This window comes from Echinops telfairi, unplaced genomic scaffold (assembly GCF_000313985.2).
Source record: "Echinops telfairi isolate 266 unplaced genomic scaffold, ASM31398v2 ScPeMD7_7467;HRSCAF=8505_1, whole genome shotgun sequence".
In the NCBI taxonomy this organism is placed as follows: Eukaryota; Metazoa; Chordata; class Mammalia; order Afrosoricida; family Tenrecidae; genus Echinops; species Echinops telfairi.
This window is the reverse complement of record NW_022111368.1, coordinates 5,958,073-5,969,818: the sequence shown is the minus strand read 5'-3', so window position 1 is coordinate 5,969,818 and position 11,746 is coordinate 5,958,073. Positions and strand designations below refer to the sequence as shown.

The 11,746-nt window shown below is 42.0% G+C and overlaps 1 protein-coding gene across 1 annotated transcript in view; it reads right to left on the bottom strand.

Moving 5' to 3' along the window:
- MYO16 (myosin XVI) overlaps window positions 1-11,746 on the bottom strand; it is a 580,058-nt gene that overhangs the window by 138,380 nt on the left and 429,932 nt on the right. The window contains exon 27 of the mRNA XM_004704405.2: window positions 442-544. Coding sequence (XP_004704462.1) covers window positions 442-544 — 103 coding nt within the window. The remainder of the gene's footprint in view (window positions 1-441; window positions 545-11,746) is intronic.

Genomic DNA, 11,746 nt, shown 5'->3' with positions numbered 1-11,746 from the left:
AAAAAAAGAAGAAGCATTATTGTCAATGGGTGATAATGACAGTTTTGACTGGAGGCTATGAGAAGATTCCCAAAGTAAATTAGCATAGTTTTTAGCTTTGTAGGTATATTGATTCATGCACCCTGGCCTTATGAAAAATATTTTTGTTGTTAGAACTAACTGCAGGGATATTTTTATTAAAAAATAATAAATTAACAGTGACGCCACAGGCTCCACAAACTTCTCATCACCTCTGCAAAGGAGACTCTGGGTTCCTCCCTGTGTTGACTGACCACTGCTCGAACCAGTAAATCACAGAGACTTGTGCATTTAATGCCTAGCCTTGCCAAACCCATCAAAAGAACTGTTTTTGCCAGTAATACGCTGGTGGCTCCCCACAATGACTCAGCTCACTCCCTTCAAATCCTAAACTGATATTTTAGGCGGTAGTAAGTTACCAACCTGCCAGCCTTGTAATTTGCACTGCTCTAGAAGAAGCCGACATTTCTCCTCAGCTGACAGTTTCTTCTTCTTGCCCAGGAATGTATCCGCCAGCGGCTTAAACCTGTGAAAAGCAGCAAGCAGGGACAGGGAAGCAATGATTGGTTTGTCAAACGTGATTCTGTTCAACAGGGTGGTCTTTGTTACAGCGGCTCTCTAACTGTGCCCCACTCACCGACCCATCCTCCACCCCCCCACCAATCTGAGTGTCTCCTATTAATGACCCTCACATGCCCTAGCCACGATGCATGCCTCGTGTGATTGTGAACCACCTTTCTGTTTTAAATAAAAATGCTTTAAAAATAAGTCAAATAGCTAATGCTCATTTAACACGGGTAAGGAGTGACTGGGGATTCCCTTGTGGCGCAGGGAACAAATTGGGCTGCCTATGGCAAGGTTAGCGGTAGGAAACCCAAGGGAGAAAAACGAGCCTTTCTGCTCTCTAACGGGTTCCAGTCACGGAAGACCACAGGGGCAGTGCTCCTTGTTCTGCAGCCCTTATGAGTTGGAACTGACTCGGCGGGAAGGAGTTGGGTTTTGGTTTGAGGGAGTGACTCAAATAATTTAACAATATTAACTTTGAAGACAAAATCATTTACTATTAGTTGTGCTCTCAAATATATACTCTTTTTAGAAAACCCAAGCATTCTTTATTACTACCTAGAGTAAATCACGATACAATTAAAAGCCATACTGAAGAAACACAGAAAGTTCCAGCGATTTTTAATTACATGAACAATAGAGGTTACTAACGTCACTTAGATTAGATATTAGATATTGTTTAAAGTACTCCACCATGGACTATTTTTCACTTTGGAAAGTTCCTCTGAATAATGATCTTTTCTTTCTTAGCTGGAATTCATTTTAATTCTAAAATTTGCTTTATACTTAAAAAAATGACTTTCAAAACTACATTTTGACAGTGGGAACCCAAGATCCATTGGTGGAACAATACAGGAAATAAACCTCCAGCGAACTCCCTCTGTCCACAACGGAGGGACAGAAGGAAAGAAGTCACTACACAGAGGGCATCCGTCAGTGGAGTCGAGAAGGTCAAAGGCAGAAGCCTGAGTCGCACAGTTAAAGCTTGGCAGCAGATCCCCCTAGGGCATGCTGGACCTGGTCTGGTTATCAAAATCATGTTTGGGGAATTGTATTGTTCGGTGTGTTTTTTTATTGTACATATTAGAGGGTATCTTGGGAAGGTTTATGTCATTGGGGATCAGCCTCTTGAAGTTGCGGTATATGTTTTCCGTTTTAAGGGGTATGAAAAACAGGACTTATGAACCCATAGAGGCAGCAAGTGGAATAAGGGTTTGGGTGAGGGGGGACAAGGAGGCGGTGGCGGGGTAAAGGGGTGATGTCAAGGGGTCCATAAAGGAAAAGAATGTTTGGAAATTGACTGTGGTAGCAAATGCACAATTTGGGCTGGGCGTGATTGAAATAAGGAATTATCTGATTATGTAATAACCCCAGTTAATATTATACATAAGTAAAATGACATCACTCAACTGAAATAAATAAATAAATAAATAAATATATATATATATATATATGCAACGTTTCCTTTACTCTTATGAAAATTGTGCAGTAAAGACCAATATGAGTCCAAACTACAAAATGTACACACTGGTCCAGCCCTCAGTGTCCACTTCTCTATCCTTATCACCAGCTACAACCTCAGCACTCCCTCAGGGCGATGGCAGAGCTCACAAGGTAAAAACACAACATCCTCCAGACTGCCAAAGAGATGCCAGCTTTCAAGTTAGGGGTCCACACTACACCCCAATCTTCTGACCTGCTACCTATCACTTTGGGGCTGCTGTCTCACTCCTCTTTCAGGAAGTCAGTTAAAAACATTAAGAGTCCACATCAGATCCTAAGGAAATTCATTTCTGCTGCTCCTTTAGCTGGGAGAAATCACTGGGACGACTGTGACGAAGTGGGGCTACAACCCACAGAGCCCGTTGTGAAACAAAAATACCAAAATGTATAACCCTTGCTGCTCAACACATCCTCCATCGAGGTTTACACATGGCCATGTCTATAGCCTTTCTCCAAAAAGCGGAGCTCTCTGATTCACATCATATTCAAATGTTTATTTTGACATCCTCTAGGGGCTCAAATTGTGTCCCTTTTCCCTGCTCTCATAGTTTCAGGAACCAAAAAGGAAAACAGAGGGGCAAACGCAGGCTTGTAGGGTCGACGAGATAAGGTTTCCTAACAACTTTCTTGTAGGGCAGTTCTTGCTAGCTTTTGGGATAGATACCTTGGCTGAACCTTCCTGACAATTTTTCAATGTTTTAAATCTTCATAATAAGCCCTCTGTTCATTCTGTGTCTTTTGATTCTAAATAGATAGATAGATAGATGATAGATAGATGATTGATAGATAGATAGATAGATGATAGATAGATGATAGATAGATAGATAGATAGATAGATAGATAGATAGATAGATAGATAGATAGATATAGATGATAGATAGAGAGATAGATAATTTTCCTCTCTGGAATGCCCCCAAATAGTTATCATAACTGTCTGAGCTGATTTATCTGCCTTGAATTGAATTGGCCCCGCAGATCCCCTGGAAGCCACTGCTTGACTGGATCTTTATTTGAAGACCCTTGGTCAGGATTAAGGAATCCTGATGCTGTTGTGCTACGGTTTTATCATAAGATCAACAGTTCAAAATCACAAGCCTCTTCTTGGGAGAAAGATGAGCCTTTTTACTCCTATAAAGTTACCCGAACCAAAACCAATCTCACCGTCATGGAATCAATGCTGACTCACAGTGACGCCCTGTGGGTTTCCAAGACTATAAGTGTTTCCAGGAGAAGAAAACCCAGTTTTTCTCCTGTAGAGCTGCTGGCAGTTTTGATCTGCTGCCCATGAGCTTTACCCCCACCCACCTTGTACACAATATCCCGAGGGCTGCTCTCAGAGATCTACAGGCACAGTTCCACACTGTCTGATAAAGGTTGCTATGAATCAGAATCAACTCAATGGCAGTATTTATGTAATTTTTTCGGATGAGATTAAAACAAGTGTATTATCGAGAGAACTTACCTGCAGTCGTGAATTGATTTCAAATACACGTTTAAACATAAACCCATGCAGGCCTACACTAGAACCATAGTAGCAATAATTTTAACTTAACATCACACCATCCGGAGGACTACAGATTTATTACAGCCCAAAAGGCTACAAAGGAAGAGACACACAGGGAAAGGTCTAGGACAGTTTCTAACCTCAAACTTCCATATCTGCAGGGACCACCTACCCTCCTGAGAAAGTCTGTTCTGGTCAGGCAGGAAGCTCTCTCTGCCTCTGGGTTTGGGACTGGTATCAGCCTAATTGACATTAGACTCCCAAAGGCACCTTTATGCACGTGGCCAGCCTCCCAAGGGGTATTTCTCCAGACCCAAGGACAACAGCCAACTATTTCGGGTAAAACCAGGTCTTTGACCCGAGATTTCCCCACTGTTTTTTATAAACAAGCTGTGGGAGTGAGGTTAAAAGGAAAGCAATGAAGCTAAAGAGGAATCCTCACACTAGGGACTTAGCAGTTTTACGTTGGGCTACCCTGTAAGCTGGTACAATGCGCCATCGTAAGGGGGACCCATCCTGTGGAATGCGTGAAGAAAACACCAGGGAGGTGCTGCTAGCCATCCAAACATATGAGTTTGAAGACTGTTTCCAAGAATGGAATCGCAGATTCGACAAATGTATTAAGTGTCATGGAGAGTCGTTGTTTTGTAAAAAAAAAAAAAAATTAAATATATAGCTGTTTTTTGGGTTTTTTTGGAGAGTAGCAAGTAGAAATACATAGCTACAAGGGGAAAAATCCATTTGGGGGGGGGTACCACCTCAAAGTATTGTTACTTTGAATGGTCACCATTCTCTCTCTGAAAATACTGTTTCCTATGGAACACCTTAGCATTTCACTTAGAGTTCACCGCCGTGAATTTGGCATCTTCAAAAATCTGTTCTTTCCATTTCTTTAGGGCAATTCAGGAAAAATAGCATTGCTTCACACTTTTATTTACGATACCCCTCAGAGTGGGCCCGGAGAGTATCGTATATGTTTCATTGACAGCCTGGCCAATCTTATATCCATTGCTTTGTTCGGCAAGTACTGTAGATGAATGAGAACCCCAGGATATGGGCCAGGGCAGCTGTGACCATACAGCTGGGGTAGAACGTAGAGAAAATCAACCTATTTGACTTTTTCAATAGAAGCCGTTTCTTCTTTCTCTCATAACTCCTCACTGTTGTCACTGTTGAAAATCGACATGTGATTTTTCCCCATGGACTGAAAATGCTCACAACCTTGCAACACACGAGTCAGTCCACATGAAAGCATTATGAGTGACAGACCATCTTTCCTGCGTGTGTATTTGTGTTCACGTTCCGAACTGGTATCAGGGTGCTGGTGAGTTTTAAAATAGCAAAAATCGTAACCAAGATTGAACACTGAAATTGTAGTGCCAGAGGGGGAGAGCATAGAAGAATATGTTCATCATTCTAATCACCCCAACTGCATTGGAATCACCTGTGGAGGACTGATAGGTTCTTTTTTTCTTGCTTGGGTAAGCAGCAAAGATGTGATTGCCTACACATCTGGCAATGTGCCAGATTTAACATATAGAGATAACTCAATACTCAGATAAGTAAGCATAGCTAGATATAATAAATATAAACCGGCAATTCTGTGGAGACTGCAGAGGGAAAGGGAAATTGATAGGCAGAACCGAGCACAGATAAGTGCTTCTCATGGGATGTGGTAATGTGGGGAGGTTCAGAACATTCTGCAAAGGGCAGGGTATTCTTAGCATCTCCTAAAGAGCTTGCGTGTGACATCAGTGTTTAAGAAATCAGATAGACCAGATGTTTCAATGTTCTTGAGAAGCCATATCATTGTATGGTGCATCAGAGTAGGAAAGGAACTGGAGTGGGGAATGTGAAAAGTGAGTCGCAGGGTTCAACATCACTGCTACTGATTCCCTAGAAGCCTTTGGCAAACCACTTAGCAAGTAATTCTCTTCACTCTCTTAGCACTGCATGTTCATGTGTCTTAACATTTTCTCACACATTCTATTTTGTATTATAAGTACTAGTTCAGTTCCTATCTGTCCTCCCAGTGAGTGAGCTTCTTCAAGGACTCTCTTGGTATATTTTATAATGTCGACTGGATAGTGTAGGGTGCCCTGGTGGCTTAGTGGTTATGGGTTGGGTTTTGATCAGCAAGGCCAGCAGTTCAAAAGCAAGATGGGCTTTCTCCTCCCTTAAACAATTACAATCCAGGAAACTCCCAGGGACCGTTCTACCCTGTGATATAGGGTCACTATGAGTCAGCATCAAATCAATTGCTGTGAATGACTGCAAATACAACATGTGCCTATACGTGTGATAGGAGGCCAAGATACCATAGAGAGGGGAGTGGGTGTGTGTGTGTGTGGGGGGGGGGAGTAATATTTCCTGAGCACAGACTGCGCCCAAGGCGTTTTCATATGCCACTTTACGAACTCCTAAAAGATGGAGGAGGAGGCCTGTATAACTACCTTCGTTTGATAGCAAGATACGATGATCCAAATAATGTCACTTGCCTGTGTTTGTAGAGATGATAAAAGTGGCAAATCTGGAATTTATACCCAGATTCATTTAACTCAAGCGTAATTCTCTTTCTGTCCCCCAAAGTCTTTGCCATGGTTTAGGGCAGAACTCCCAGATTTCTGGCTTCAGGTGATTTTGTGGTGAAAAGAGGAGACGTTCACAGTGACAGACTAAGAGAGGGAGCATTCTTTCAGACTTCTCAGTCTATGGGGCATGTTGGAGAGGAGTGCAGGGAGGGGTCCTAAGTGCCCCGCCCTGTGGGTGACCGAGTCTCTGCTTTAATGATAAACTAGATCTCAGAACAAAATATAGAGTCATTCATGGCAAAGTTGATGCATTTGTACCATGGTGACAAAGTTACACAGTGAAATAGAATCATTCAAATGATTTTTTTAAAGTATTATAATGATCTCATTCTGGAACTTTGTTAATTCCAACCAAGAATTTAACTGATATAATTCATGTATCTGAATAAAATCTTAACAAATCAAACTAAAATCCTACACCTGACGCTTTAACATTTTTTTCTCATTTTCCATTGTTCTTTTGACACCTAAAATGGTATAATACTGACATTTCAACTCAAAAGACAAAATGACATCTTGAGGTGAGATACTCTTATTATATTACAATTATTAACCATTTTTTGTCTTTTGAAATGTAAATGTCCTATACAAGCGGTGGCACTGGTATAGAAGAACACGATCACATTATATCGGTACATGTAAACATGTTCTGGCAAAAACAACAATATGGAACCAAATGATAATAACAGGCTTAGCATCTAAATGAGTCTTGAGCACAGGTGTGATAGGGGATGTGAATGTATGCACCCCCTTTCCCACACCCTTCTCTCTTACATTATTCATAACTAGGGTACTTGATCCATTGACAGTATCTGGGCTGTGACTTAAATCTGTCATGTGTCTGTCATAAGCCAAGTTATGATAATGTTAACTCTCTCAGATAACCTTGTCTGATGTTGGTGTGGGATGGTAGGAATGACTGGGATTTAAGTCCATGCTTGGAACAAGGATCACCTGCTCCTTCATTTAAGTTCCATCAGTCCATCACTATTCACTGAGCATCATGTGCACTTGTATGTACTGAGAACACAGCAGGTCTACATATATTTATATATATGTCTTCTGTATTATGATGGAGAGAGAGTAATAAGAAAGTAATGGCATATGTGAGGTACAGTGAAAGATACAGGGAGAAAAGTGAAGCTGTAAAGGCTTCATTGGGAATAAAAAGCTGTAGGAAGTCAGGGTCCTTTGTGGGGAGCTAGCAATTTAGCATTTATTGAGGTAGCATTTACTGAGGATGAGGTAGACTGAAGTAACACATGTTTTTATTAAGACTAAAACTGCACAAACAGTCTAAGAAACTAATGAGAACCAGAAGTAAGAAATCCAGAAGAAAATCTGGGAAGAGAGACAGACATCCTGTTAGTCAACACCCCAAGCCAGACTTAGTACCCTCCACCCTCGAAGACAGCCAAATTCAAACAATCAGAAAGTAGCGAGTGTTGGACGGACTGTGGGGAGATAGGAACTCATGTCCACTGCTGGTGGACCTGTAGGTATGTACAGCCATTATGGAAATAGATATGCCTTATCTAAAACAGATGGAAATCGAGCTACCATATGACCCAGCAACCCCCCTATTGGGCATATATCCAGAATAGGCAAGAAACAAATCACACCCAGACATCTGTGCTCCGATGTTCATCACAGCACAGTTCACAATTTCAAGGAGTTGGAAACAACCCAAATTTCCATCAACAGATGAATGGATCAAAAAACTGTGGTACATACATACAATGGAGAACTACGGATCCCTAAAAAGCAGCGTTGAATGCATGAAGCGCATTGCTGCATGGGAAGAACTCGAGGAAATCATGCTAAGTGAAGTAAGCCAAGCACAAAAGGACAAGTACTACATGAGTCACTGAGGTAAGTCTTAAAAAGGGGGCATAGGGGAAAAGCTATGATATACAGACATTCCTGGGGTGAGGTACAGGTACTATGGCAGGACCCAATCCAGGGAGACATATAACAGCCAACTAAATAGGAGGGGGAAAGATTAAAAAAAAAAAAAGACATGGGTAGGCACTAACCCACCCAAGGGGAGGATATAGTTTATACCTCCACAGGAGAGAGAGTGAGACCAGGCTTCAACCCAATGCGCCAACATGAATAAAACATACTGGCATGCAGTAGGGAACCAATAGAGAGGTCTGTGGGGCCAGTCCCAATCTCAACTATGTGGACCTCCTACCCCCACCCCATAAGAATGCACTTCAGAGGACAGCACTGAAGCTACAGCTTGGGGAGAGGGGCGTGTCTGATCAAAGCACACAGGAAAAATGAAGAGGGAAGGGGAGTGAGGGGAACATATCCTGGCCCAACAAGCCCCGAGGACAATATTCCTGCTCAGAGCAGACAATGCACAGAGAGGACCATAGGGCCGAGCCCACCAAGAGCTACGATGTCCCTCACTGAACCATAGCACTACAGGGGACAACACTGGAGACACAGTGTGAGAATTGTGCTCAATCTAACCCCATCACAACAGGGCAAAACACAATGGACATGCAACAGAGCAGTAAGGGGAGCAAAGCAATGAAGTCCCCAGGGAATACCAAAAATAGATTTTGAGGTCAGAGTGTGGCACCCTATCAGACTCGACTGGAAAACACTTCTAAAGTTGAAAAAAAACCCCAAAAAAACAACAACACCCAAATCTGGAACTATTTATAAGCTTTTCTTTTTTTGTCATTGACTTTCTTTTTGTTGTTATTTTGTTGTTGTTATTGGTTTTGTCTTCCTTTGTTGTTTTGTTTGGCTTTGCCTTATTTTTGTGCTTATTAATGTCTCTGTATTTCTATCTAGATAAAATAGGCAGGATAAACAATTCGGAGAAGAAAACAATGGGACCGACGGTTCCAGGGGGATGCAGGTGAAGGGGAGGTGGGAGAAAGGAAGGGGACAGGGTCAACCAACCCAGAGACAAGGGAACAACAAGTGAACTAAAAGCGATGGAGAGAGGGGCATAGGATGCCTAATGGGGCTTACTCCAGGGCAATGTAACTGCGAGGAATGACTGAAACCTGAATGAAGGACAAACATGACCATGGGACAAAAGGAAAGTAAAAAGAACTAGAAGAAAGAACTAGGAGGCAAAGGACATTTATAGCGGTCTAAATACAGGCATGTACATATGCAAATATATTTATGTATAACGAGAAAGAAATAGATCTATGTACATATTTTTTATGTTAAGTATTAAGATAGCAGATGGACATTGGGCCTCCACTCAAGTCCTGCTTCAATGCAGGAACACTTTGTTCTAATAATCCAGCATTCTGTGATGTTCACCTTCCCTGACATAATTGCTGACGACCAAATGGGTGCATAAGCTAATGTGGCGAAGAAAGCTGATGTTGCCCTGCGGCTGTCAAAAGATACAGCATCTGGGGTCTTAAAGGCTTGAAGATAAACAAGTGGCCCTCTAGCTGAGAAGCAACAAAATCAACATGGAAGAAGCAAACCAGCTTGTGTGATCATGAGGTATTGATGGGGTCAGGTATCAGGCATCAAAGACCCAGAACAAAAAATCATGCCAATGTGAATGGGGGAGGAGGGTGGGGGAGGAGACGAGGAGTGGAGACCCAAAGCCCATCTGTAGACAATTGGACATCTCTTCCCAGAAGGGTCACAAGGAAGAGATGAGCCATTCAGGACAAAGTAGAGTACCAATGAAACACACAACTTTCCTCTAGTTTTTTAATGCTTCCTCCCCACCACTATCATGACCTCAATTCTACCTTACAAATCGGACTAGATCAGAACATGCACACTGCAACAGGTAAGAGCCTGCAACACAGGGAATCTAGGACAGATAAACTCCTCAAGACCAATAATGAGAATAGAGATGCCAGGAGGGTAAATGGAAGGTGGGGGGAGAAAAGGGGAATTGATCACAAGGATTGACATATAACCCTCTCCCAGGAGGATGACCAACAGAAAAGTGGGTGAAGGGAGACCGCAGACAATGTAAGATATGAAAATAATAATTTATAATTTATCAAGGGTTCGTGAGGGAGGGAGGGTGGGGGAGGGAAAAATGAGGAGCTGATATCAAGGGCTCAAGTAGAAAATGGTTTGAAAATGATGATGGCAAAATATGTACAAATGTGCTTGACACACTGGATGTATGTATAGATTGTGATAATATCTCTAAGAGCCCTCAATAAAAATATTTAATAATAATAAAAGAATCCTGAAATTATTTAGGAAAAACGAGAAGTCAGCCAAGCACCTATAAAACACAGTGACAAGAGGGCAATTTTTCCTTAGAGAAAAGAAAGGATCCCATGGAGATGTGGGTGTTGAATGAATGGGATTAGCCAGGTTGCTACAGTCACTTTTCACAGAGAGGACAAATGAAAATGGTGGGTGTCAAAGGGGTATATATCATTTAGAAGAAAAAATGGGGAAATATCTGGACTTGAGACAATGAGATATGCAGCTATGAACTATCTTCCGGGCTATACGAAGAACTTTGTATTCCCTCTTTCCACTGATTGGAAGTGCTTGTAAACTATGCAGCAAGAAGCAGCAGTCTTTGTGATCTAGAAGGACCATCCAACAGCAGTGTTGAATGCAGCACTCAGAACAGAACTAGGGAACACCCTGGAGGTGGATGAGACCAGTGAGGAGGCAAATTCAATAGTCCAGGGGAGATATTTGGGCTGGGGCAGGAAAAAGAAAGACGCAAACTCTAGTGATGGAATCAATCAAAGTGGAAATCTCCATGAGCCTGAGAAATAGTGAAGGACAACAAATCTAGGATAAACAAGGTTATAAGAAGGGATGGAGCTGTATATAAGTCACTTAGCCCCGATTAGGAGTCAAAGAAAAAAGAGATCATCGTAAACAGAAATAAAGTCTGCCTGCCAACATAATTTCAGATCCAAGAGAAATCTTCGTGTGTGTGCTTAGTTCAGAAGTGACTATTAACTAAACTCAGGCCTTTACAGATGCCCAGAACCACGAAGAGAAATCATCAGAAGTGTCATGTTGGGCTCCAGCGTGGGTACCAGACACTGGCAATGCAGGCAAATGGCAGTGAAAAGGAGACAAACAAACAAGAAACACAAAGCATCAAGATGTCACAGGCAATATGTGAATGACAGTAAACCAGGGCCATTAGAATTTTTGTGATAGACACAAAACCCTGTTTCTATAAAAGAATTCCAGTCCTAATCATGGTTGAGTCCTGCGTTAGACAGGGTTCTCTAGAGAGATACCATGTGGGTCAGAGTAGATTCTGCTCCTTCATGTTCTCAGTGACTTGTTTCTTTGGAAGAAGATCTCCAAACCTTTTTACTGGGATGCCTCTGGGTGGACTTGAACTTCTGATGTTTCCTATAGCAAGCAACTGTGTGTCTTAAAAAAACTTTTTTTTATAGGTCTGTTTAATAAGATAGGCTGGATGAACAATCTGGAGGAGAAAATAATGGGACCGAGAGTTCCTTGTAACATGGGAGAGAGGGAAATGGGGGGGAAAGGCAGTGGTGTTAACAAACCCAGTGACAAGGGAACAACAAGTGATCCAAATCAGTGGTGAGGAGGGTGTAGGAGG